Source organism: Ambystoma mexicanum, chromosome 5p (genome assembly GCF_040938575.1).
Source record: "Ambystoma mexicanum isolate Mex_15411 chromosome 5p, UKY_AmexF1_1, whole genome shotgun sequence".
Classification (NCBI taxonomy): Eukaryota; Metazoa; Chordata; class Amphibia; order Caudata; family Ambystomatidae; genus Ambystoma; species Ambystoma mexicanum.
Window position 1 is genome coordinate 181,487 of NC_090930.1, and position 27,761 is coordinate 209,247.

A 27,761-nucleotide genomic window follows, 5' to 3' on the forward strand; every position below is an offset into this window, starting at 1 on the left:
GGGTACTGTTACCCCCCTCCCCAATGCCCTTGTCCTCCTTCCAGAGCACTGCAATAGTGGCACTCACAAACTGCTGGGTACTCTCTGTTCCTCCCTCGTGTACTGGCATCGGCAGAGGCACCAGAACTGCCACCTTTGCCAATTTTCTATCCAGCAACTTTGCTTCACCCCCCTGATGCCTTTGCGCTGTCTCTCTCTCCCGCTCATTAATCCTTTTACAATGATGCACTATTATACTCTGTATTTCCGGTCTTCCCTTTGCCTCAATACCGACAATCCTATCCAGTGCCTTCTTCACTTCCTTCAGCAAACCCCTCTTTACAAGGAAATAGAAGAATGGTATTGGTTGATCCCATGGCCCTCCCGTCTCAGCACTTCTCTTCTCCTGCATTTTAAGAATAGATCTAGCTGGCCCTCATCATCACCCATGATATACTGCATCAGAGACTGTAAATCAGGAGTATCCAGAAAGGCCCAATGTAATGCATCCCATATCAATGCTCTGACTCCATTAAATGATGCTCCATCATGCGCATCGTCCCCCAAGGTTACTCCTGGGTATCCGGCCTTAATTCATACCTCTCTATCCTGATCCCCAGTTACGGCAACCAACAGGCTCTTACGATCCCCTATTGCCAGGGGCACCCCTGCTGTTTGTTTTTTGAATTTGTATATCCACTTGCTCGCCCTGCTGTGAGCTGTGGGAGAGCCTTGATTACATTACTATTATCCATTTGAGGCCGAGGCACATACTGTGTCCTCCCTTCCCCTTATGTATGAGAGGCATCTGCATTTTTGCTCCACTTCCCACTCCCTTCTTCACAACTCCGCTTCTTTTTACTAATGCCACCTGGCCAGCCCTGTTCCTAAACCTGCCCCCTGCCCATTGACCTTCTGTTTGGGGGGTATTTTCAATCACCTCTCCAACCCTTCCTTCTTCTTAACGCAGATCATCTGTGAATGTATTAGCATCCCCTTCCTCTACATTCTCTCCCACCATTGTATTCTTCTCTCCCAGGATATTCCACCCACCCAAACTCCTTTCTTTCTCAACATCTACACGTCTTATACCTTCAGTATCCAGCGTAAGCAATACTTCCCCTGACTTGTACTCTCCTGATCCTTCTCTCAATACACTTATATCCCTTCCTGTTCCTGGGGATGTCTGTAGCCTTTTTAGTTCCACTAGTAATACTTTCAGTCTATCCTCAAACTCCCTAGACCTGTAACCCAACGATGCCGGTACTTCAGGCGAATGGGCGTACGGAGGTGGGGGAGTAGTAGCCTGTAGTGTTACTGACACTGCGGGGGACCATACTACAGCAGAAGGGGTCCGTACGCAGCGGGTACATAACTTGTACTAGTGTATCTTTCTGCAGGATATGTTGTCAAGGGGTATACTCCTATATCCCCTACTGGTGCTCCACCTTCTCATTCTCTGTTTCCGCACTTCCCATCTCTCTGTCTCCTCGCCTCCATTACATTCCCTTGATTCTCTTCATCTTCAAACATATGTCAAAGATCGAGAACCTCTTTTCTCTTCTGTAGCTACTTCCCCTTATATTTTGGCACTAAAAATGCGGACATGTGTTCCAAAATACTCTTGTTGTGCGAACCCTACCGTGGTCATGGGCAGGGCATCCCCCTTCTTCTGTCTCAGCGATCCACTGTTTATGATATTTCTCCAACCTGTCACGATACAGTGGCAGGGCCTTATACATGTGCTCTATTGGTGATCCTCCCCTGATGCTAGTGACATCTATTGCTTACTGACCCCGCAAAATCCCTCTAACGCGACGCGCATGCTGCTGCTTGCTTGTAACAAAAAACAAGAGAATCAACCCCACCCTTGCATACGCACAAACCCCGCTCGAGAAAAATGGGCAGCACCACACCACACTGTGACACACACATTTACAGCCCATTCTAAGGCCTGCTTTTTCATCCGAGAAACACTATGACCAAAAATTAAACCAACATACTACACTAACAACCACTCCTCGTTCCAGGACTACTGCTTATACAGACCACTACTTGGCATTTCTATATACCTCCTTTAAATACTATTCTGCCTTGTTGTATCACCTTATCACCCGTTCTGAAGAGGAATCCATGCCTTACCTTTGCCTTACCTTAAAATCCCTTACCTTATAATACTCAACCACTAATACACATTTTACAGTGAATTTTTAAATATATGAAAACAAACGGGAAGTAAATTTCCTCCCAGAAGTACATGGCAGAGAGGGAACGTGTTACATTTGTACATGGGTGCAAACAGGGCCCCTCCATGTAACGTTCATCATTTGCAGTGAAATGCCTTGAAGTAGGTGCAATTGCATGGATGCCTTTGTGTTGCCTTTCACAGTGAAAATTAAGGCAATGCTGACTGCCATTTACTCACGGCAGGCAGCATTACAATAGCTTCTATGGAGTCCACCTTCTTTCTGCTTGTGTATCAAGCAGGCGGATTCTATAGGAGGAACCCACAGCATTTATGCCAGCATGTAAATACCAGACTGGCATAAATGCTGCTGTCTTTGTATGGCAGGGAGGATAGGGGTGACGGAAAGGAATATTCTGTTCCATGCTCCCCTCTCCACCATAGAAATGAATGAAAGAATGGCATGGAGAAAAAGCCATGCGGAAAATGTTTACTCATATATTGTATGCATGATTTTCACTCTTCACTATCATAATAATGAGCTCCACAGTGTTAAATCTCGGTATTGAAACAGCAGTGCAGATAATGTTTGTTACTGTATTATGTTCCAAAATGAGAGAAATGTGATTTAGAAACAATCCACATAACAGACAGCACACGTCAGCACATACTTCAGGCGTGACATGTTTACATATGAAAAGAATCGAACCATGGCACATGATGAGCAGGTTATGTACAACATTTTTAAATGTAAAAATAATTCAATCATGATATTGCAGATGAACACTGAGTTTTAACATAGTATTTTAAAAATGTATAACAATAGTTTAAGTTTAGTTCACAGCAAAAGAGACAACAGTGCCGTTTTTCAAATTTAACAATTCTTAGAAATTAGTTATAGCTAATCTCTGTATAAGTTTACAAGTCAAATCTGGAGGTGCTATGAGTAAAATATTCAATTTTAAACACATAACTCAAATGACCAATACTGGCTTCTTCTTTTCTTTGTTTAGTCCTTCCTCCGTCGCTGGCATTCCTCATATCCATCCGGCCACAATTTGTCTCAGTAACAGTTTGCGGCCTCACTCTCATATCGATTTCGGAAGATGCAAAACATTTGGCCAGACTTTGGGCCTCATCACGACTTTGGCGGTAACCCTTAAATACGGCGGTCGCGCTATTACCGCCGAATTTAAGGGTCCGCCAAATCAGGACTTCGGTGGATTTCGCCCCAGCTCTTGGCTGGGGGGAAATCCACCAAAAATGTGTGCTATTACCGCCGGCGGGAAATCCGCCGGCGGTAAGAGTGCACATTTTCCCCATTGAGCCCAATGGGGAATGGGGCATTCCCGAATGGGCTCAATGGGGAATGGGGAATTACATTACCACCAAACTCGTGAGCCGGCGCTATTAGCACTGGGGAGTTCGGCGGTAGGGCTAATACTGCCAGCGGTAATGCCACCGGCGTTACCGCCAAAGTTGTGATCAGGCCCTTTGTATGTTTTGGCTGTTCTGGCTTCCATTTATATCAGTCCAAAGAGCAACCAGAGGGCACTGCAAGTCCTTGGCCCTCATTATGAGTTTGCCGGTCCGGATACAACGGCACCGGTAAGCTTACTGGTGAGTGCTAATCACTAACAAGAGTACATTCATAACAACTATGGGAACAGTCAGGTTTTCAAAGATCTCAAAAGTGTAGATGGACCTCCAGTCTTTTCCAATAATGGACCCTCTGATGCATGATGAGAGCTGAGGATTCTCTCTAGCTTTCCTTTGACTCCGAGCACTTGTAGGACTTCTCGCAAGTGCATATAATCTGATGGCTTCCCAGAGCGGAAGAATAACTGAAGTTTTTCTTGCAAACTGTGCCCTTGTAGGGCTTTGCTCCAGAATAGATCCTCTGATGTCTTCTCAGAGTTGATAGATTACTGTAGCTTTTCTTGCAATCTGTGCACTTGTAGGGCTTTTCCCCAGTATGGGTCCTATGATGGTTTCTCAGAGCTGATATTTGACTGAAGCTTTTTGTGCACTCTGTGCACTCATACGGCTTCTCTCCGGTATGGATCCTCAGATGGCTTTTTAGATGTGCAGACTGATGGAAGCTTTTTGTGCACTCTGTGCACTTGTAGGGTTTCACGCCAGTATGGATCCTCTTGTGCTTGCTAAGAGTTGAGGAGTGAGTGAAGGTTTTCTTGCAGTCTGTGCACTCATAGGGCTTCACCCCAGTATGGGTGTTCTGGTGGATTCTCAGAGCTGATGATTTACTGAAGTTTTTCATGCACTCTGTGCACGCGTAGGGCTTCTCTCCAGTATGTGTTCTCTGGTGTATTCGCAGAACTGATAATTTACTGAAGCTTTTTGTGCACTCTGTGCACTCAAAGGGCTTCTCCCCAGTATGTGCTATCTGATGTCTTCTCAGAGTTGAAACATTAATGAAGCTTTTCTTGCACTCTGTGCACTTGTAGGGCTTCTCTCCAGTATGGGTCCTCTGATGGCTTATTAGAGCGGAGTGGTCCCTTAGGCTTTTCTTGCACTCTGTGCACTCATACGGCTTCACCACAGTATGGGTCCAATAATGGGATCTCAGAGAGGTGGAACGACTGAAGCTTTTCTTACACTCTGTGCACTCGTAGGGCTTCTCCCCAGTGTGGATCATAAAATGGCTTAAGAGGTTTGCGATCTGTGTGAAACATTTCTTACACTCAGTACATTTATAGGGTTTCTCAGCCATGTGAAATCTTATATGTGTGTGTTGACTGGAAGTGTGAGTGAAGCACTTCTCTCAAACTCTACAGGCAAAGGCTTTCTCCTTTGCATGGATCCTCATAGATGTGCCGGGCATTGGGCTCTTCTGAGAGGGTGCCAAGTTCTTTACAGATTCAGTGGAATGATGCTGCCCATTTCTGTAGTACTTCCCTTATGTTATTTTGCAGACTGTTGCTTTCGGTGATGGCTCAGATCTCTGTTGAACGAAACAAAGGTTTCAGACATAGCTTCATGTCATTGTACACTCTGCAGGATAATGCTCTGATTTCTTACGGGTAATCTTCAGTGCTCATTGACCGACTCTTGCACATCACAGGCCTTAACAGTCAAGGCACCCACCTTCTGGCTGGAGTACATTCTTATTGCATTCCCCTGGACCTACGACCCGCAATGTCAAACTCCCTAACTACCAATGAAGACCATGTATGACACCAATGATGGGACAATCCATTATCCCGTGTAGGAAAGGTGGGTGCAAGTACTGTGAAGAGGAAGAGTGGATTCGGGAGTACTGAAGGTTATGGTAAGTAATAACATCACTACCCCACATCCAAAGCCAATATGATTGCACCCTCAGACATTCTAGCAAGAAACTTAGATGCCACAAGACCCAGTGATTCCATATGAGATACAAAGAGGCACATTTTAAATGGGGCAGAATTGGAAAAAGAGGTGTGAAAGGAAGGGTTAATGCTTTCACACCTCCATTTGACTAATTTTGCAGTAGTGACTGCGTGGCGGGTCAGGGCCACAGAGCAGACATACAAGCTTCTATGTCTTGTCGGTGCACTTCCTTTTACACCTGCATTAGATCTTTATGCAAGAAAAGAAATGGGTTCTTATGGAATTAGCCCTGTTTAAGCACCTGCTACATAGCAGCCAGATTCCCTATGAACCCACTAATTTTATTTACGTTTATTTGTATTTAGTTCTAAAATATTTTTTACAAAAACAGAATAATAACTCCTAAAACATAAAACACAAGAATATAACAATTTGTTTCAGAGTTAATTTCACCAAACAATAACACAAATGCAATCAAATCATATATATCATGAATAAAATTCATTGGGTAACCCTTTTAAATATCCATCTATTTAAAACCATCATTTACTCAAGTAATAAAATATTAAAACATTAAAAATAAATGATTATTCTTCATCAGTATAAAAACTATTAAAACAAAAATGAATATGTTAGAACAGTTGTCCTGTGGGGTGAAATGACCACTGGAGAAAAGAAATAAAAAGGGTAGAGTCAGTTATAAGGACTCCCCAAATTCCCAGGCCTGTACCGAAATAATGTGGAAATGAGGCCCTGCACTTTCAAAGCAAAAGGGAGTGAAATTGAGCCTCAAAAAACTCAGATGCATAAAAATGCCAATTGCCTGGCATAAGGGAAGGCACATTGCAAGGTTTGCCAAATTATTGGAGAGCTGAAGTAACCTTCTCAGAAACTACAGTCCCCAGAAGCCTCAATGGGACATCCGTATTATGAGCAGCAGTTGCAGTGAAGCAGATCGGCTTCTGTTATGAACATTAAATGAAATTAGTAATTCTGTTTTTCCCTTTAAACTAAAGATATGCTCATTAAAATGTGTGCAAGATTTGTAAAATATTAACTTAGTTTCTGTCATGCTGGGAGGTTGAACTGGGTTAAACTACTGAAGTAAAATGAAGGCCCTTTTCATGGCTGAAACTAACAAAATGACATTGCGATTTTGCTTCTAAATGACACTTTGCAAAGCCAGAATTACACTAATAGTGTAATTATGTTTCTCTCCTTAACCACTGTATGCAGGGTACAACTTTGTAATGACATTTATCCATGTTGAAATTGTGTGCCTCTCAAGAGTCGTTTTAAAGTGAAAATGTGAGTTAAAAGGTAATGTTGGCTAAGTGGGTTGCTTGCATTGGTTTCGTTTCTCTCTGTTTTGTGAAACTAAATTTCAAAGCCCATGTTGTCATTGGGATGTAGGCCTGGCCCACTGCAGACATGAGGTCCTTCCTTTAAAAATACAAACAAAATACTTGTAGAGATCAGATTTGTGGTGTGGACAAGATAAAGACAGCTCTGTTCCCCAGCTTTTATGACCCAGGTCACTTAGGCCGCACTAAAACTTGCCTTAGTAGGCAATTAGCTCTTGGAATGTGCAAGCTAATCCCAGCACAGGACCCCTCTTGACGTCACAGCCAGGAACAGGCACATGGCAAGGGTGGGAGCCAGGTTTAAGGAGTGGTTTGACTGTCGATTGTATAATTGTGGAGAAATGGTTTTCATCTTTTAAAATTGGTAATATGTGTTGCATCATAGTCATGGTAGGATTTATGAAAAGCTGTCAGCGAGCCGCTTCTCAACATGTAAAAACAATTTTGGTGAGACAAACATACCAAAAGTTATTAGTAAAAATGCATTGTGGCCCTCCGTATGAATGTGAGAGCCATACAAATTTGATAAAACATGTAAAATATGATTCATATGCCGCCCACCAAGGGACACATTTACCACTGATATAATTCTGGAGTAAATGAGGAACAACTGTAGCTCCGCACAGGAATGACATACAAACTCCTGAGTAGCATCATTTGACTCGCAGTAAAATATAGATTTAAAAAATGCCTTCATATGTGTCAAAATATGAAGATTAAGGGCACTTGTCATGCGATGATAATTCTATGTCCCTGAACTAGACCAAGCCCCCCTGTCGAAGGAAGATGATGAATAAGTCTCCTCCCCTGGTATCCTAAAACACTGCTACATTATCTGGACCTATCAGCACACAGATGGGAGTGGACTAGTGACACAGGAACAATCCATTCTGCAGGAACACACACACATTAATGATGTCATTTGCCCTATAAATAAGTCACCTGCCTCAAATGAGGTCTTTTCTGCCCATTAACATCTGAGATGAGCTGCTGCTGAACTCTGATCCATCCCAGCACTAGCAGGGAGGCCTACATCTTGCAGAGGTGCCAGGAGAAATAGTAGTTGACTTAGGACCCCTTGGAGGAAAGAGGAAATCCTTGACTGACCCCGTTGGCTGCCCCAGCAGTGGTGCTCTGATGCTCCCTGATGTCCAGTCCAGACCTCTCCTGTAAGTAAACCAAACCCCAGAAACCATAGAGTGTCTAAGCTCTGTGTTCTTGTAGCATTGCATTCAATATTTCCCCCATTTAAATCCCCAATTGCCTGTGTATTTTAGTAATCTCCCCATTGAAGAACTTCCCAGTTTGCCTGTGTATGTTAGCAAATCCTCATTGAAAATCCCCATTTGTCTGTATTTCAGTCATTGCCCTGTGAAGAATCTCCATTTGCCTGTGTAAATCCTTAGGGTATTTTTGTAATCAAATCAATTAATTTCCCCATTATTTCACGGGATTTGCATGGTTGGAATTCAAAAGTAACCATCTTTTCCCAGTGTTTTGGTAATTGGTATAGTCCTAAAGGGATTATTTATTTTATTTTATTTATTTAAAATGTATAAAGTGCACAAAGCGGCCCTGGGGCATCGTGGCGCTGTTACAGCAAAGCTTACTTCATTACACAGAGGAAGAGAACATAGGCACCTGTCTGTGGTTCTTGGTTACATTGAACATTTTGCCAGACAGGTGAGCAGTTACAGAAAAACAGTCAGAGTGATAGAGCCGGGTGATGGAGGCGTCAGGGGCCTAGCCTGTGCCGGGTGAGGGGGGGAGAGGGGGTACTGGTGAGTTTATCTGAAAAGTTTGGTTTTCAGTGATTTGCGAAATGATAGATAGGAGGTTTCATTTCGCAAGATGCTAGGGAGGGCGTTCCATTGCTTATAGAGAAGGAATGTATAGCTGGTACTTCCTGCTTTGGCTCTTTTGATGGTGGGGATTTTAAGCTGGTTGGAATGATGTGTCCTGATGGGTCTGGAGGATGTTACTTTGGCAATTCTTTCTGATAGGTAGGGGGGCTGTGAGAGATAGGCATTTGTGGGTAATGGACATGGTTTTGAATAGTATTCTCTCTTTCACTGGAAGCCAATGGACTTTTTTTCTGGCGCTGGTGATGTGCTCTCTTTTGGGAATGCTGAGGGCAACCCTTAGTGCTTTATTTTGTATAACTTGAAGGCAGTACAAGTTTTTTGAGGAGGTGCCAGCAAACAAGATGTTACAATAGTCTAGTATCGCTCCTAGGGTGGCCCTGGCTATGGAGAGGCAGTTTGTCTTTGATAGCAATGGTTTGACTGCATTTATTATTTTGGTTGTGAGAGAGGCGGAGGATGCAATAGCACTGACTTGGCATGACATTGAGAGCGTGGAATTAATATATACCCCAAGGGTTTGACTGAAGTTGAGACTGGAATTTGAGAGTCGTCAATAGAGAAGGAATCATATTGTTTGTCAAGCTTATTTAGAATTTCCTCAGGGCCTACTAAGAGGAGCTTGGTTTTATCCTCATTGAGGCATAATCCGTTGGTTGCCATCCAGGCTTGGATGGTGGCGTAGATTTTACTGAGTTAATCTGCGTCTGTATTGTACAAGCCTGTTAAGCGAAGGAGAACTTCGGTATCGTCGGCATAGTTTGTGTATGCTATGCCAAGATTGTCCAGATCGTTGAAGAGGGGTAGGGTAAAGAGGTTATATAGTGTTGGGAAGGTGAAGGAACCCTGTGGGACTCCACAGTATATGGTGATAGGAGCTGCACAGGCTTGCTCTGAGAATACCTTCATGGCTCTTCCTTCAAGGAATGAGGTAATCCAAGCCATGGTTTTTTGGGAGAATTGGGTGGAATTGATGAGTTGTTTACAGAGTGTCGAGTGGTCTATCAGATCAAACACTGCAGACAGGTCAAGAAGGAGGAGAAGGGCAGGCTTTACTTCATCCATTATTTCCCCAAATTGATTTCCTAAGTCTAGTAGTGCAGTTTCTGTTCCGTGACCAGGGTGGAAACCAGATTTCCTCTTACCTAGGATGCTGTTGGCTTCTAGGAAGAGTTGGAGTTGGTTTGATGCCACTTTGTCCAGGATTTTTAATAGAAAGGGCACGGTGGTGATGGGTCTGTAGTTGTTTGGGGACTCTAGGTCTAGGGATGGTTTCTTCAGCAGGGGGAGAACCCAGAAATCTTTGAGGCAGGAGGGGACAGTGCCTAAGGTGAAGGAAGCATTAATGAATGCTGTCAAGAAAGGTGTTAATGTTTCTGCATAATCATTGATTAGATTGGCCAGGTAGACATCACCTTTGCAGTTCGAAGGTTTTATGCTTTCCATGATGGCTAGTACTTCTATTTCAGACACCTCTCTGAAGGTGAAGAATGTTTTTTTGTGCGTGGCTGATGGGTTCTTTGATGGTGGGTGTTACGGAGAATTCTCTGTTTAGGCTGAATTTCCTAGTGTGTCCCCCAGCAGCTTTGCTGGATTTCTGGAGTTTGCTTTTTTCTCCTGCCAAGAGTGAGACTCTTTTTCTCCCACTCTTGGACATGATGTGTGGTGTTCCTTTGAATGTTAATGTGTTTCATGGGCTATGGGGCCTTTTACTCCATAGGGTCTCATATGTTTTTTCTATGTGTGTTACACTGCACCCCCGTGCAGTAACACCGGGGTGTCATAGTGACCCCCCACCATAGACTCCATACCCTGGGACTGACTACTGTCTCCCAGGGCATGTAAAGTCACCATTGGCTTTACTATTCCCAAATTACTAACAGAACCAGTACAAACTATCATATTGTGGACATACTGGTAGGGGCAATTCGATTGACCCTGGGTCTGTTGTTCGAGGGGGCACTGTCCCGTCCTCCCTCGTCAAGTTTTGGCTGGTGGCAGTGGATACTACTTTTTATATTCAACCGTGAATATATCTCTATGGGATTTTCCCATTGTTCGAGGCTAATACTTTTTTTACATAGCCTCTAACATACCGCCAATTTATTTATTTAATATTAATTCACCGGTTGGTATTTTCTGCCAAAGCTCAGTTTTTAAATTGCGTTTGTGTTCGCCTCTGTAACTCCAAACCAAAGGTCGAGCCCTTTGTTCCACTTTTGGTGGGCTTCTACACAGAAGCCTTCCAAAGTACCAAAAGGGGTATTGGAGGGGGCTTAGGCATCATGAACTAAGTTGCCTTGCCAACCCAAGTCACACTCTTGCATGATTGGCCCAAGTGGTGAGCCACCCCGCTCACCACTTAGCATGTTTGATTGACAGCTAGGCTGAATGAATGGGGGTTTTCTGCATAAAAGCAGGGCTTTGGGGACTGGAACTTCAGAAGTCGCCACAGGACCTGAAAATCCGACGAGGGAGAAGCTGAGCCGACCTGCTATGATGACACCACCGGTGGAGCCCTGCTGAACCGACTCACCACTTTCCAACGACAGAGGAGATATCCCTGCTGGAGAGTCTTCTTCCCTTGACTGGTGGGCACAACCAGTTTACTTTCTTTTCTCGCATCCCCGGACGTCTCGTGGTTGAATTGCCCGTGCCAAGCACCCCGGCAACCGGATAGCCACTTACCACTGGATCGCAAATAAAAGGACCACTCCTTTTAATTGAGAACTCCGCGGCTGGTTTCTTCCCTGGCAGTGCAACGGACTCCTGTTTTCCTCCACGACGCGGTCCTCTCTTCCCCCGGACGAAGCACCGACTTGCACCCACTGCCAGGAAGAACTGCCCCTGCTGGAGCGTTCTCACCATTTTAAGGTACCGTGTCCGCCAGGCCTCCCTTTCTAAAGATTGCTACAAGGTAACAATAACCTCTTAACCTTCTGGACTGGGCTGGCCGCCTTGACCATCTAACTGGTCCCTTTCTTTTGGTCCAACTTTTTCTGAACCTTTTGCGAGACTTTTGGGCACTTTCAACTGTGTGACCTTGAACACATTTCGACCGGAGCCTCTTAAAGTGGGTCCGGCCTTTTTAACTTTGACTGTGCGGTTTTAACCTGCCTCCTTCTCTTACTGTGTTCTCCGAAAGTGTTGGGATCTGTTGCTATCTTTGCTCTGCCTTTCTCTCCCTCTTAAACCGATTGATTAAAGTGCCATCTTCGTTAAGCGCTCACCGCTGTCTGAAAATAAGTGTTGCTTTACTTAAGACTTGTCTAATAATCGTTGAAGGGAGTGTATATCTTTTAGTGACCGTGTTTTTGAACTGCTTGATATTAGGGCCAGTGTGTTTAACTAGATGTGTTTTTAAATAAATAATTATATCTTTTTTACACCAAGCTCTGGTCAGTGTTTGCTTGTTATACTGTGTTCTATTGACCTATTGTGAATACTCTAGATACTGCCTAACTCTTCTTGAGAGAAGTCTGACTGCTCAGCCACAGCTACCAGGTAAATCTGGGTGGTACAGACTGCTACCAATTGGGTTTACTGCCAACCACCTCTAGTCTTACTACTTTTGCAGTGGTCCCAGAGGGAACTGCACAGGTTCCTGCCTAACAGTGGATTGTGCGGTTTAGATTTGGGTTAGGCCTCAAAGTGGGATTTGATTTTTGTTTGTAAGAGTTCAATCTTTTTGAGCATTGCAGCCTGGATATGTGTACATCATGATTCATGTTTTACAGTGTCAAAGGTATGGGTGTTAGAGGTGTCTAGTTCCTTGAATATGGAGAATTGGGTGGAATTGATTGTACGCTAGTAGAGTGGAGTCTTGGGAGTTAGAGTGCCAGTTTTTGAGTGCTGTCCATTTCATGGAGCGTAATTCTTTGAGTTCATTCGTGAACCAGGAGTTGGAGTGGATTTTTTATCTTTTAGCTTTCTTCCTTTCAAGAGGGGAAATCATTTTGATTGCTTCTTCGATTGTCAGGTTGTAAAGTTCAGCTAAAGCAATGGGGTCTTTGGAGAACGGTGGCTTAAGGGCAGATGCTTCTAGGACTGGAATAATATTGTTTTTGGTTAGTTTATGCATGCTTCTCGCCAGAGCAAGTTGCGCTGGTGTGATAAGTGAGGTGGTTTCTGGCGCGGTGGGAATGGAGAAGTGGAGCAGGTGGTGGTCTGTCCAAGGACAGGGGGTGATTGAGCTGATGTCAATGTTGCAGTGATGCTCCGCGACCCAGTCTAGGGTGCGACTTTTGGAATGAGTGGGGCTGGAGATTCATTGTTTGAATCCCAGGTCCTGAAGTGCTTTGGCAAGGGATTTAGCCTGTTTGTCCTTTGGGTCTTTGAGGCCAAGGTTGAGGTCCCCCAGTAGTAGGGATTTGGTGGAGTTTTTCAGGTTGTTGCCTAACAGATGGAGGAGGTTGTCCTGGAAGTCGAGTAATGGCCGGGCGGCTGGTAGATGACGTGGATGGAAATTGTGCAGTTGGGTGTGAGGGTGACTTTCACTGTGAGGGCATCCACATTACCTCCTAGAGGGGAGATAATCTGTCTGATTGATAGGGAGTCCTTAAGAATAAGGGCCACTCCACCTCCTTTAGTTAGCTGTCTGTCCTGTCGGAGTAGAGAGTATCCTGGAGGGAGGGCTGTGGAGAGAGCTGGCCCCGCTGCTTCATGCAGCCAGGATTCAGTAATAGCTAGTGCATCGAGATCTAAGTTTGTGAGGAGGTCTCGGATTTCTGGCACGTGCGCAGGGAGAGAGTGTGCGTTTAAGAGTGCAAGTTGGATGAGGATGGGCGAGGTGTTAGGTACTGGCTTTGCTGGTTGAGAAGTGGGAGGTGTGAGGTGGTTATTCTTAGCTGGAAGTGCTGGAGGTGATGGGGTGTGTATTTATATGGGGTGTGTGTGCAGGATTTGTGTTTATTGGCAGAGTACTGTTGTTCTGTGTGTAGACCAACGGTTAGGTTCCTGCTAGCAGTGGGCCTGGGGTGTGTGGCATGCTCATCGGACTCTGAGTGTTTGTTCCTCTGGGAGGCATTGTAGGCCATGTTATAGGAGGTGGTCGGGAGATTCTCAGTGTAGGGCTTTGACTGAGGGTAGATAAGAGGGGGCAGGAAGGGAGTGGGTGGTATTTCATTGGAATTGGGAGGTGGGCGGGCCATAACTGAGAAAATCATTTTAATACTTGCAGAAATGGTAGAGTGTAACAATCATTTTGAGCTGACCATAATCAGGGGGAATCCGTCAATAGAACAGTTACAGGGCGGGACCCACAGTTGGGTATGGCTAGTATGTGAGCAGGGCTCACAACCAATTAATACAGGCACTTGGGCAGGGTGCAAACCTTCATTTTGTATAGGCTTTTATCCTGGGCGTACAGTCACACAGTAGTGGTAATACTTGGCAAGTGTTCACAAACGTAGTAATAGAGGTACCCAGGCAACGTTCAGCTATCAGTAGATACTGTCACTTAGATGGGGTACAACATTGCTTAGGACTAGTCCTTAGGCAGGGCGCAATTTAAAAAACAACAGTCACTTAATACTGGCACGTAGGCTGGGTTCACAAACATAAATAATCAAGGTACACAGGCAGTGTTTAGGAGCATGTTTTGAAGGCACAGAGCTAAATTACTGTGGAGATGTCAGCAAGCGTTAATGGCAGTTATGAAGTTGGCACGCAAGGGTGCGTGAGTCCGTAACGCTGCGGGGTAGTGAGCGACGAGTCACGGTTCGAGTTCTTACAGCATTCAGCACTTGTTATAAAGGTGTTTGTTTTTGTCAATGTTAGGGTCAGTAATGTTGCGGTGTGTACAGTCAGTTAAGTGGTGGGGGGTTGTACTCATGAACTTTGGAGTGTTGGGTGTCCTGACCCACGTTTGAGCTATCATGCTGCAACATTTGGTGCTGTGGGCTTAGAAAATCCAAGATGGCCAAAAAGCCCACATGTGCGCCAGAATCCAGGAGAACCACGCAGTTTGTGCGCACACCAAAATGGTTACCTAACTTGCCACCCACCAGTGTAAAGAAAGATCTTTGTTAACAAAATCCACTGTTACTGATGTCAAAAAGTTGCTGAAATCGTGGCTCATTGGACCACTTTAAAGATTCAACACTTTTGTGGGGTTCCACATAACCATTTTACTGTAAGGAGCCCCATCAAAACAATGTTAAGCAAGAATTTACTACCACGTAAGAACCATTCCTGTTTGGAATGCATTAATCCAAGAAAAATCCCCAAAATGGTTGCATTACCAGTACTCACCACTATCAGAAAGCCGGCGTTTTAAAACCACCAGACTTTGTGTAAAACTGAATAAATGAACCCAAAGCAGGCCAAAGAAAGACTTACTGAGAGGTGGATACAATCTAAAGTTATATTCTGAAGTGACTTGAAGGTTTATAACAAGACTGGCTGAGCTGTGGATTTCAGCAGTTTAAGTAAATTTGGACTGAAAGACACTAAAAATCTAAATGTTTAAAAGAAATGAGTGACCTACTTTTGAGTGTCACATAGGTTGCAATTGTTTAAATGTCATAGTTTGAAACTTAGAATCAGCATTCTAGCTGCATATGTAAAAATGGTTAGTTTTATTTGAATGCAGAAAACTGGGTAACCAAAAGTGACATTAGCTGGGGCCTGGTTTAAGGAACTGAATTCTGCCCACCAGCTACCCCCGACAGGAGTTGAGACTTGCACAACTGCTGTGTTCCCAGGCCTAGCTGCCTTTTGCTGTTCCCACCAAAAGGGATATGACACTTCTCTGATTGAATTACCAAGGGACTGCTAGAGACTAAACATAGGACCCAGGCAGAGGGTTTATTGAAGTGGCCATAAATGGCTTCCTCTTGAACAATGGGCCTTCCAGGGCCCAGGCAGATGGTTTATTGGGGGACCGTAAAACAGCTTCCTCTTGGCAGAAGCTGGGAGGGGCAGGGCCTCTGAGCCTGGCAGAAACTGGACAAACTGGTTTCTACACCATGTGACGTGGGAAACCACACCCCTGTAGCCAGAATATGGTTTTAGAAAAAGATGAATAACTCATAGTACGGACTTGTCATAATTATTTAAATGATACCATAATTCTTGTGATTTTTCTGCCCACATTTTAAGAGGTTTTTAGAACCGGTGGCATGATCTGGGGCAAACTAGCAGTTAAGAGGGTATTACTTAAAATGTCTGCATGTGAAAAGTCTGATACTTCATCAATTAATGCCTGCATGCCTTGCACACATTTGGGTAAATTTGAGTAAGAATCTGATATTGGTAACCTGACCAAAAAGTGAAATATGTTGCCATTTCTCAATGCAAGCTCTCAGGAAGAGCAGATTTGGACAGGGTATATCTCATGTGATATGTGATGGGTGCATGTAATTTCAAACCACTGTGTAGCTATGAAATATGTCTTTTTGATCAAATATAGATTGTGTGTAAAGTTGACAGGGGTGGGTTCTCTGTATCATAAACAGACCTCATCATGATGACACTTCATTTCATTCCCCCAATCAAGGGGAAGAGGAGGAAGTGGCCAATGACAAGTGGAGAGGGGTAGGGCCTAGGAAGCTAGTCTCTCCACCCATTTTCAAAACACATAAAAGCAGACAGCCAGGACAGATAGGGACATTCTATTCCATCTGCTGCGGGACGCTCTGCCGGGAAAATCCATACTTTACCTCCATCAACCTCCAGAGAGCCAACATAGAGACTTCAATCTATCCACCTTCAGAGACCAAGACTTCACTTCAGAATTTGTAGCAGAGAGGTCAACTACAAGCTAAATCCCTCTTTAGCAGGCCTCAAATCATTGCCATTATCACAGCCAGGCGAGCTGTTTGAATTCTTTGCAAGAACTCTTGCCATTTGCCAGAGAGCAGTGTTGTATCCAGAAAGAGACCAGCTGAACCGGAGACCGCTGTATCCGGACCCACAGACCTGATCAGAACCAGTGACCCAGACCAGACCAGCAGAGTAGAGCTGACCCCGACGCTGTGCGCAGAGACCGTCCGTGGCAAGTGAAGAAAACCTGACCAGATCCGTGGCGAGGCCCATTCTATTTCTAAATATATTGTGAGTAGCTAGCAGAACTGTGCAGAACCAATATCTTAGTTAAAATAATCTAATCCAAGCTATTTTAATCTAAGTAGAACTGCCTCCTAACTGTCACCTGTCATTTCTAGTTGATAGCTGTCACTTGTCACTTTGAACTTTAATCGCGAAAAACGCACTCGCGAATTTTACCGCGATTTGCAATTTCTCCACGTGTGAAAACAGCAGCTTCCTTGCTTTCCTTGCTAAAAATTTGTTTGCCTCTTAAGAACCATCCCTGAATCATTGCTAGAGTGAGCCTGGACTAATATTAACTAGATACCACTCACCCTGAACCTCCAGAGAGAATTAAAATCATTTTAGCACATTTTCCAATATATTGCTATCACATATAAAAGCATTTTGGGCCTGTGTTTCAAACTTCTGTAGTCTAAGCTTGCTGGGGTGAACTGAATTACATTTGATTGCATTTCTGAGAACTGTGTGCTTTCCTTCCATTTCCTTGCATTGCATAAAGGGGGGAGGGGATTGCCAGAGAAAAGTGATTACATTGTTTTGTTGAAATCATATTGAGTATTTTCTGTATTGCATTTTCATTCAACATTACATCCATCTGAACTTATATAAAGTATTCTCTACCACCTTATTCTTCTGTTCCTATTCACAAGTGTGCTAGTGCCAGACTATCCATTATTGATTACTGCTCAGATTAAGTGTGATATCCAATTATTAATTATTATAAAGTGTGATATATATATCTATTGTTTAAATTATCAAATAAATCTTTTAACTTGCAAAACAGAACTACTTCTTGGCTCAGTGGGGTCAGGGGGATTCCAAGAGAGGGGTGTTATATAGGGGTAGTCATCCAGAACGCATGAACTGGACATAAAGATATATCAATAAGGGTTTCCATTCAGTATCCCAGACTAGGCATTGACTTAGCTGTAGTGTTGAATTGAATCCTCTTACAAATTGGGGGCTCGTAGCCGGGGATTCCGGATTAGATCTATCACTTGTGCAGATTAATACAGTGTGCCAGCTGACCAGATACACATATCCGGTCGGATCACCACGCTGTGTTACGCTGTAAAGCACTCCTCAAAGGAACGCTCTAAGGAAAAGATCTGTTTTGCAAAAATAAAAGACAAACTTCTGTAAGTCAGGAAAGAACTCAAATTCCAGAATGACGTCCTTAGTAGACTTGAAAATAGCCAGAGAGCACTTCTTACATAAGTTATTTGTGAGAGGTGAGTGGACTCACCAGGACCGTATGGTCTGGTTGCAGGCCATCACGCAACAGGTCACAGAAACAAGGTCAGATACATGGAGAGATCAGGGTCCTTACATGTGGCCCTAAGTGAACTATACATGGCTCCTAAAGCTAAGGATGAACAAGACAAGATGGTTAGGATAGCGGCATACCTGTACCTATATATGGGAGACATGCAGGATAAATGTACTGAAAGCCAAGATCTGGCGAATAAGCGACAGATGGCGTTAGAGAAGGTCCAATCTGACCTGGTCTCTTCTGAGCAGAGGCTGCAGGGGAGCCAGGAGTCAGAAAATGAGAGTAGACAGCACATCATTAAAATAAAGAGGGATATGGACATCCTGCAACAGGAAAAGGCTGACCAGGATACCAGATTTCTGGCCTTGCAGAAGGAGTACCAAGAAGGTTTGGACTCCCTACTGCAGAGCCAGAAAAAGCTGGAGCAACAGTTAGACTTCAATAGTGCATGTGCTGAGCAGGTAGTCACCCTGCAAAGCCACCTAGATAGGGAGAAGGCAGAGAGCAATAAACTGATTTTGAAAGACCTGGATACCCAGGCAGAGTTTGACCAGGAGCGCCAGAAAGCTGGTGCCTTTCAAAGGCAGAGGGACGACCTGGCGGCACAAATGCAGGCTCTTAGCCAGGAAAGAGACGCCTTAGGCCAGGAAGTCTGCCATTTAAAAAGAAAAACAGAAGAAAATCACTTGGCCCTCCAGGGACTGGGTGACCTCCAAAAAGAACACCATAACTTGTTAGAGCACACCAGGAAGGTGGCGGATGCTCTGGCAAGAAAGGAGCAGGCCAATAGGGACACAGCTCAGGAGGTAACCCTCCTGCAGCAAAGACTGGCCCAGTGCTCCAGGACCAATCAGGAAACGCAGAGAGAGAATGAGGCTCTCTGCCAGCACAATGATAGGCTCCAACAACAGGTCGCGATGCAGGAGAGACTGATAGAGTCTAGTAAGGCCTTAACTGAGGAACTGAAGGCGCAGGCTCTTGCATTGCAACAGGGAGCAGGGGCGGATAGAGACCAGGTTCGCTGGGAAAGGGATACTCCTGAGCATAACCTCAGGAGCCCTAGTACCAGAGGCCTTTATCTCTCTCAGTCCCTGGACTCTGCCACCCCCATGTCCCCTGGCGCACATGAGCACCGGGCCACAGGGATGGCAGATTACTATCCAGCCAGAAGCATGGGGCTCATAGGCCAGTACCTCCCAGGAATGGATGGGCGGGCATCCGGGTATGGGCACCCAAGCACAGTGCAATTTAATGGGGAACCCCAGGAGAGTAGGCCCATTAAGGGCATCCTGAAAACCTCTGCCCAGTTAGGTCAGTGGGGGGGGTACCCATCAAATCCTGGCAGCAAAGAGGAATCTGAAGACTCCTCTGAACGGTGCAGGACACAGGAGACCAGGTCCCCACATTCTGCCAGCCATTCCCAGGCTCGCAGAATCCGGGAAAACCTGGAAGAACAGACGGGAACCTCTGAGAGCAGTGCCTCTGAGTCAGAAGATGAATGGACCAGGGTTACCCGGACCAAAAGGGCCAATAAGACAAAAAGGGCCTTACTTAAGGACCCCTTAAAGCAGATTAAGGCAATCAGGAGCGTCATCACGCCTTATCATAAGAACGCCAAGTATTCTGTTTGGGAGCACTTAGAGTTGTTTGAGCAAATGATGGAGACTTTCCATTTGAAGGACAGCCAAAGCTGTATTCAATATGTAAAGTGGACCTTCTCCCCGGAATACTCCAGTTTCTTTGCGGGGCTGGAGGACCAAAATCATTTAAGATGGTCCACCTATAAGGCAGCCATCTTGAAACATTTTTCTACTCATAGAAATCCTCAAGAGGCTCGCAAGGCAGCCTACAATTTACAAAGTGGGGAGGATCAGGCCCCACAAGAGTTTGTGCAGGAGTTAAAGCGTGCTTTTGCACAGACCACAAGAAGGGTGCGCACGGATAGCAGAGAATTTATTAATACGTTTTTCCATGCCTTGCCCAAATACATAATGACCCAGCTCGTGAGGGATTTTCACGAGAAAAGATCTTTAGACTGGGTCATTGAACAGGCGACCCGGATCTATGAGGTGCAGAAGCCAATAGAAAATAAAAATAATGCGCCCAAAGCCAACAACACCCCTGCTGCTGCCAAGGTGGCAGAGGTAAAGGTCACTCCCGTTTTAGAGTTGGAGATGGGGGGGCCTAAAAACCTACCTGCACCTAATAATGCTAGGCCCAGAAGGTCCTCGGGCCAGTCACAGACAGGGAGCCAGGGAGGCAGCCCCACAAATGGGGTCCCTCGCTCTCCTGATTATGTAAGCCCCCGTTACAAGGGAAACAGACCCATCCTGGGTTATGTGTGGACTCCTCCAGCCCAAGGGGGGGATCCAGCCAAGCACCTAACCCAGAGAACTTCCCTCCCAACATCTCACAGGAGGGCAGAAACTCACCAAACCCTGGGCAGAACTTCTTCCCCAGGTATCCACCCAACTTCCAGCCCCAAAATCCTCCACCCTTCTTTCCCCAATTCCCTGAGCCCAGACAACCGAATCCGTGAGAGGGGAGGCCAAGGGTGGAGGGGTATCCAAATCTTCCCAACCAGGGGTACTACCAAAGAAGGGATAGCTACCCTTCCCGGGATCAGCCCAGGGGAGAAAACAGGGCCCCGTATCAGCTTGAGCGGGTTTCCCAGTTAGAGCGCCAGGTTCAAAACATGGCGCGGGATCTGGGTCACATACTGAGGGCTCAGCAGAACCCTCAGATCGGCATGCCGGCGCAGCACGCACCCAACTCTGGACCTGGTGCCCCAGAACAATGACGGGGGCAGCACCCCGATAACTCACCGGTTCCCAGGGAGGAGGCACAAAGGGAAGGGGGGTGTAAAGCCTTGGAGGAAGCTTCCTTCCTCACTTGTAAACAGCCCCCGGAAACCCAGGAACCGGAAACAAAATCTCTTACCCCTGAAAGTCTGCCTCCTAAGGGGTAGAGGGGGGGGTAGGAGAAACAAAAGACCCAAACAGACTCAGTTTGAGGAGGAGGTACAGATCTTCCAATTTGAGGGAGAGGGATCCTCAGAGGATCCTGGGAAAAGGATCTTCTCCTTCAGAGAGGGGGGAACTCCTCCCAAAGAAAAATGGGTCCCAAGGGATTCCAATCCAGACTGGGGAGATATGGAGACTGAGCTACCACCGCCCATCATCTCATCCCAGAACCCACAATACCAAAATCCCCTGGTTCAAACCCATCCTGATGACTGCCTCCAAAAAGGGGGGGCCGGCCCAGAACCGGAGCCAGGGGAACCCACAATGACTCTGATCTCCAGTTGCCAACTTTTTCTTTCAGATTCCCAAGGCTCTCCACAGAATTCTGCCCAAATCTCTTCGCTAGCGATGTCCAAAACCAGAAAGTTAGCCCACCAGTTGTCCGAAAATGTGCATTATCTGTGCCCCCTTGAGGAGAAGGAGGGAAGATATTATGCCCCGGTACAAGTACAGGGGCAGGGTACGATTTCAGCGCTGGTGGACACGGGATCTCAAGCTACCCTTCTGTCCAGAAGGGCCTTTGATGAACTGAATGCAGGAAGGGGAGGGAATTACCAAATTCCTCTCACCTCTCTTCCTGGACAACTGCAGAACTTTGACGGGAAGGAAATTCCCGTTGAGGGGACTGCAGACTTGGACATTAAGATCGGGCGACACAAGGTGAAACACCCGGTCATAGTAGTGACTCCAGAGGGCACCCCTTGTTCACTGGGGAATGACCTCCTGAGGAGCTTGTCATTCTTAATAGATTGCGTAAACAAGGTCCTCTGGACCCAGACTAGCCAACCAATAAAATTAAAACAGAGTGTCAACCATGTTAGTTTAAACGGCACCTGCCACATGGTTGAACAAAAATCTGACCAAGTAGAATTTCACTTCCAGAACAACCAAATTCCAGACGTGACAGTAATAGCAGTAGGACAACAGACTGGTGATGGGGGGTCCTCTCTATTTCTGAAAATCAACCTTCCTTCCAGTTTAAGGTGGTATTCCACACTGGAAGGAAACACCCTGAAATTCTTTACCAATCCACAATCGGAAACTCCCACTCCTATAGTCCAGAAAGATGTGAAATCAGCTCAGAGCCTGGCTGATATTCAGCAAATTGGAGAGCAGTTGTTCAACCCTGTCCAATTAAATGATGGGAAGGACTCTGTTCTCGCTCGAGTGTGTGTGAACAACGGTAAGAGCTTCATCAGCAAAGCCATGTTCCGCCAACTCCCAAAAGATCCAGCCATTCCCACATTCAAACTGATAGACAAATGGGAAATGGACCTGGAAGCACCTAATTCCAAACAGCTCCTGCCAAGCAGGTGGATGCTCAAAATCTCCATTGGCAACAAGAGCATAGTCCATAATTGTTGGGTCGTGCGAGACGTCACTGCCGCCTTTTACTTAGGCAGTGACATTCTCAATCGCTTTGCCATTAGTTTGGACCTAATAAACTTCAAAGCTTGGTCCCGATTAGCTGATAATCCCATGGGCTTTGATGATCCAGAAAAAGCATTTAGGTCAGCTCAATTGCTACCTTATGCAGTTGAAATTCACATCAAAGAGGAAGTCACCATCCCAGAAAGGACCCGACAATTCTCCCTGGAAGTGAAAGTTAAAAGAGGACAATATCTGCAAAACCCTGATGCTTACATACATCTAAACGCTTCTCTCCAACAGCAAGGGTTGGGGTAAACCCAACTCCATTAGTCAACATAGAACATGACACCATTCTAATAGAGGTGGATAACAGCGACTTGAAGAGTATTACTCTAGCCGCAGGCACCATTATTGGAATGGCGGTTGATGACCGACATTTTTCCATTGATTTAGGTAATGAACTGTTAGGGCCAATCCCCAAGGACTGCTTTGACAGTGACAGTGATGACAATACGACACCAGACAGGATTTTTACCCGGCATGGGGGGAACTTCCTGGTGTACACTTCTTGCCCTTATGGTAAGGAAGAAGTGACTTGTGACTTCAGGAGGGATGAGGTGATTTTCCAGGTCCATGAGGGCTGCCTTTCCCACCTGAAGCCTCCAGTCCAAATCAGCACCCTGACCAGGGACTTCTCCACCCAGCTGGAGGAGGCCACTGAAATAGCCAAACCAGAAGTCTTTCCAGGCTTCAGGCAGATGGTGGAAGAGAGAGTCAACCTAGCTGATGCCTGTGTGACTCTGGAACAAAAGCAAAAGTTGAAACAAGTTTTCTTGGATTTCCAAGATCTCTTTGTGGTAGACTCATGTGACTGTGGTCGCACTGACATCCACACAACAACAATCCACATGGACCCTGGCATGACTCCTGTGTTTGTGAAGCAATATCGTTTGCCTCTCGCATCCATGGAGTCCCTTACTGAAATAATTAAGAACCTTGAGTCCCGGAGAATAATCCGTCCAGTCCACAGCACCTTCAATAATCCGGTGCTGGGAATATTGAAGCCAAACGGCCAGTGGAGACTCTGCGCCGACCTCAGGGAGCTCAACAAACAGGTCCATACTTCCCGATGGCCTCTGCCCTACATTGACCAAGGGCTGGCCCAGATCCAGGGGTCACAGGTATTCACTGCAATAGACCTGACCAATGGATACTGGACTGTGCCTGTCAGTAGGGAGGACCAATACAAGCTGGCTTTTACCTTTGGGGCCAGCAATACACATGGACCCAGACTCCCTTCGGATACCTCAACTCGGCAATGAATTCAACATTTTCCTACATAAGGCCATGCCCGACCTGGGTGCGAGGGGTAACCTGGCTTATGTAGATGATGTCCTCATCAAAAGTTCATCTGTGGAGGAACACATAGCAGAGATCCGTTATGTTCTGACGCAGTTGAGGGCCGCCGGAGCAAAACTTTCCTTTCAGAAAGCACAGTGGTGTAGAACCCGTGTTAATTTCTTGGGGCATGAGATTACTCCTCAGGGTCTCTGTCCCCAGGAAAAGAAAGTGGAAGCACTTCAAAAACTGAAAGACCCCACAACTCTGCGGGAACTAAGGAGCCTCCTTGGACTGACTAATTACAGCAGAAAGTTCATTGAGGGCTACGCAGAGATCACCAGACCCCTGATTCATCTCTTGAAGGGGGGGGTCAAGTGGGAATGGGGTCCAGAACAAGCCGAGGCAGTAAGACAACTCAAAAGAAGCCTCTCACAAGCGCCCTGCCTAGCTTACCCTGTCAGAAAAGAGGAGTTCTTCCTGGAGATGGGGTTCTCTAATACATACTTGATGGCAGTATTATACCAAAAGCATGACAAGGTCAATAAAGTAATCTCCTATGCGAGCAAAACTTTATCCTCTGTGGAGGAAAAATTCAACGATTGTGAGAAGGCACTCCTGGCAACGGTGTGGGCATTGAAGAATTACCGCCCGTTTATCCAGGGGGAACACATCATAGTGGAGACTCCACACCAGCCTCTGCAATATCTCCAAAGTGACAGAATCCGGGCCGGAAATGTGAGTAATTCCCGAATTACTTCCTGGATTCTGTCAATGCAAGGCTTTCCTGTGGAGGTCCGATATGGCCAAAACAAGAAGAGTCCCCTCGCGCAAGGTCTGTCTGACTTGCATGATTGTGCCAGAGAAAACTGTCTCGAGGACGAAAGTCTAAAAATAAAGGACAACATGGAGGCATACATTAATTCCCCCCACAAAGTCTTTGAAGAGGACAAGTGTGAGGGAATGCCCACTGTCTATGTGGATGGATGCTCTTACCATGTTGACAACAACGGGGAGAAAGAACTGGTGGCCGGCGTAGGGAATGCATGGGTGAAGGAGTTCCCAGAACCCTCCGCTGGATACAAAATTGGTCCGCGAAGTAGTCAGGTCGCAGAATTGATGGCTGTGCATCAGGCCATATTCACTGCTGTCCAGCATCAACTCCACGAACTGGTCATAATCACAGATTCGGATTATGTACGGAACGGGTTCGTGGAGCACCTGGTTAATTGGAAAACCAGAGGCATGTTATGTGCTAATAACAAACCCTTGAAACACAGGAAGTTGATCCAAAACATTGATGATCTGGTCACCTCGAATGAGATGACCATCTATTGGAAAAAGATCAAGGGTCATTCCAAAGTAGAGGGACCAGACAAAACTGGAAATGACTTAGCTGATCAGCTGGCCAAAACCGGGGCCATCCAAGGGGATCTAATAGAAATAGAGTCCCTATTGGGGGAAATCCAGGTCACTACTATCACTAGGTCCCAGACAAATGCTCACAATGATCTGTCAACTGCCCAATGGAGCAAGGAGACCCCTGATGCTGATTTGATTACCGCTCAGAAGGGGGATCCAATAATTGGTAAATTTTACCAACACATTGAGGACCCTGAGAACTTTCCCCTGACGGATACCGATTACAACGGGAAAGAGGACCTTAGAGTGTTGATGAAATGTCCAAAAATGTTCCGAATCCAAGACGGTTTGCTGGTAAGGAAACCCAAAGCTGGCCACGATCAGTGGGTGGTTCCTACCTCATTCCGAAGCCTGATGTTAAGTCACGCCCATGATGCGGCCACCGCCGGTCATAGGGGGTTTCACACAACATTGGAAATCTTAAGAGAGGTTGCATACTGGCCACACATGGGGCAGGACCTCGACCAATACTTGAAGGGGTGTCTTGTGTGTGCACAATTTCAGCCATCATCCCTCACGCACCGTGCGCCTCTCCAAAAGAGGGGGATGACACTGCCATGGTCAGATTTACAAATCGACTTCGTAAGCCCTGTGATTCGCTCGTCTAGAGGAAACAAGTACATGTTGACCGTTACATGCTTGTTTACCAAGTGGGTGGAATGTCTCCCAGCCCCAAATTGCAAGGCAGAAACTGCAGCTGCCCTGGTGATTAACCACATCTTTTCCCATTTCGGTCTACCTCAAAGGATTGAGTCAGACAGGGGTAGCCACTTCACCAGTGAAGTAATGACAAAGATGTGGGAGATACTGGGAGTCAAAAGGAAGTTGCATATTGCTTACCGGCCAGCTTCTTCTGGGGCAGTAGAGAGATATAACCGAACCATTGTGAGCATATTAAAAAAGTTTGTGGCGGATTCTGGGCCAAGTTGGGATATCCGATTACTTCGGGTCCTAATGGCCATCAGATCTACCCCTTCATCTGCAACCAAAATGTCACCATTTGAGTTGATGACTGGGCGCAAGATGGTGCTTCCTCAGCATTTGCTCTACAGGACCCAAGAGCAGACACTGATAAATGCCTCCACAACTCATGAGTATGTGGAGAATTTAAGGAAACACCTTCAACATGCTTTTGCTTATGCTCAGCGGAATCTAGAAAGATCAGCTGATAGCATGAAGACCCACTATGACCTGAAGACTTCCAGGAAGTAATATCAGATGGGGGACCGGGTCTATCTATACAACTTCCAAAGAAACCAGGCAAAACAGCGAAAATGTTTGCCTACATGGAAGGGACCCTTTGAGATTATAGACACGATCTCCCCTGTGGCCTACAAGATCCGCATCCCCAAAGGCGGTTTGGCAGAGGGGGAAGACAAGTGGGTCCACATTAACCAGTTGAAGTGTTACCATCCCAGGCACACTCTGCAACAACTGGAGGAATCCTCTGGAATCCTAGACGGTACTGTCTCAGATTAATTCATTTCTAACTTAAAATATCCTACATATCGCCTATCAAACTCTGAGTTTCTCAATGTGGGTGTTTTCGTTTTTGAATGCAAAAAGAAATGTGCATGTTCATATTTTTTGACTATAAATTTATATGCCAGCCCACTATATCAATGGTGGGGGAGAAATGTCCATGAATAGGTATTGCCGCTCTTCCTTTGTCGTCCTAGGAGAAAGAAAACCTCGAGACTGGCCAGGGAGGATGATCCGGAGACCGGGAGCAGAGACGCAAGGGGCCCAGTGTACCGCCCAATATTCCCATCAGGACCGGCGAGGAGAACCGATCGATCCGACCGGATGGAGGAAAAGATGCTGAACTGTGCCATTTGCAGAATTGGAAGAAGATTATGCGGACAGACCAGTGCGTGGGTCAAAACCCTTGTGCACCCGACTCCCCATCGACTCAAATTCAAAGGGCAGTCACGTGGGGGGATCTGTTGGGTGTCCTGACCCACATTTGAGCTATCATGCTGCAACATTTGGTGCTATGGGCTTAGAAAATCCAAGTTGGCCAAAAAGCCCACAAGTGCGCCAGAATCCAGGAGAACCACGCAGTTTGTGCGCACACCAAAATGGTTACCTACCTTGCCACCCACCAGTGTAAAGAAAGATCTTTGTTAACAAAATCCACTGTTACTGATGTCAAAAAGTTGCTGAAATCATGGCTCATTGGACCACTTTAAAGATTCAACCCTTTTGTGGGGTTCCACATAACCATTTTACTGTAAGGAGCCCCATCAAAACAATGTTAAGCAAGGATTTACTACCATGTAAGAACCATTCCTGTTTGGAATGCATTAGTCCAAGAAAAATCCCCAAAATGGTTGCATTACCAGTACTCACCACTATCAGAAAGCCGGCGTTTTAAAACCACCAGACTTTGTGTAAAACTGAATAAAGGAACCCAAAGCAGGCCAAAGAAAGACTTACTGAGAGGTGGATACAATCTAAAGTTATATTCTGAAGTGACTTGAAGGTTTATAACAAGACTGGCTGAGCTGTGGATTTCAGCAGTTTAAGTAAATTTGGACTGAAAGACACTAAAAATCTAAA

General features: G+C 45.7%; 1 protein-coding gene across 1 annotated transcript in view; it reads right to left on the bottom strand.

The window, feature by feature from the left end:
* Positions 1–2,946: 2,946 nt before the first annotated feature.
* Positions 2,947–27,761, bottom strand: part of LOC138480659 (zinc finger protein 135-like) — a 201,817-nt gene continuing 177,002 nt past the window's right edge. The window contains exon 2 of the mRNA XM_069612327.1: positions 2,947–5,126. Within this exon, the coding sequence (XP_069468428.1) occupies positions 3,927–4,895 (969 nt within the window). The 5' untranslated portion in view covers positions 4,896–5,126 and the 3' untranslated portion in view covers positions 2,947–3,926. The remainder of the gene's footprint in view (positions 5,127–27,761) is intronic.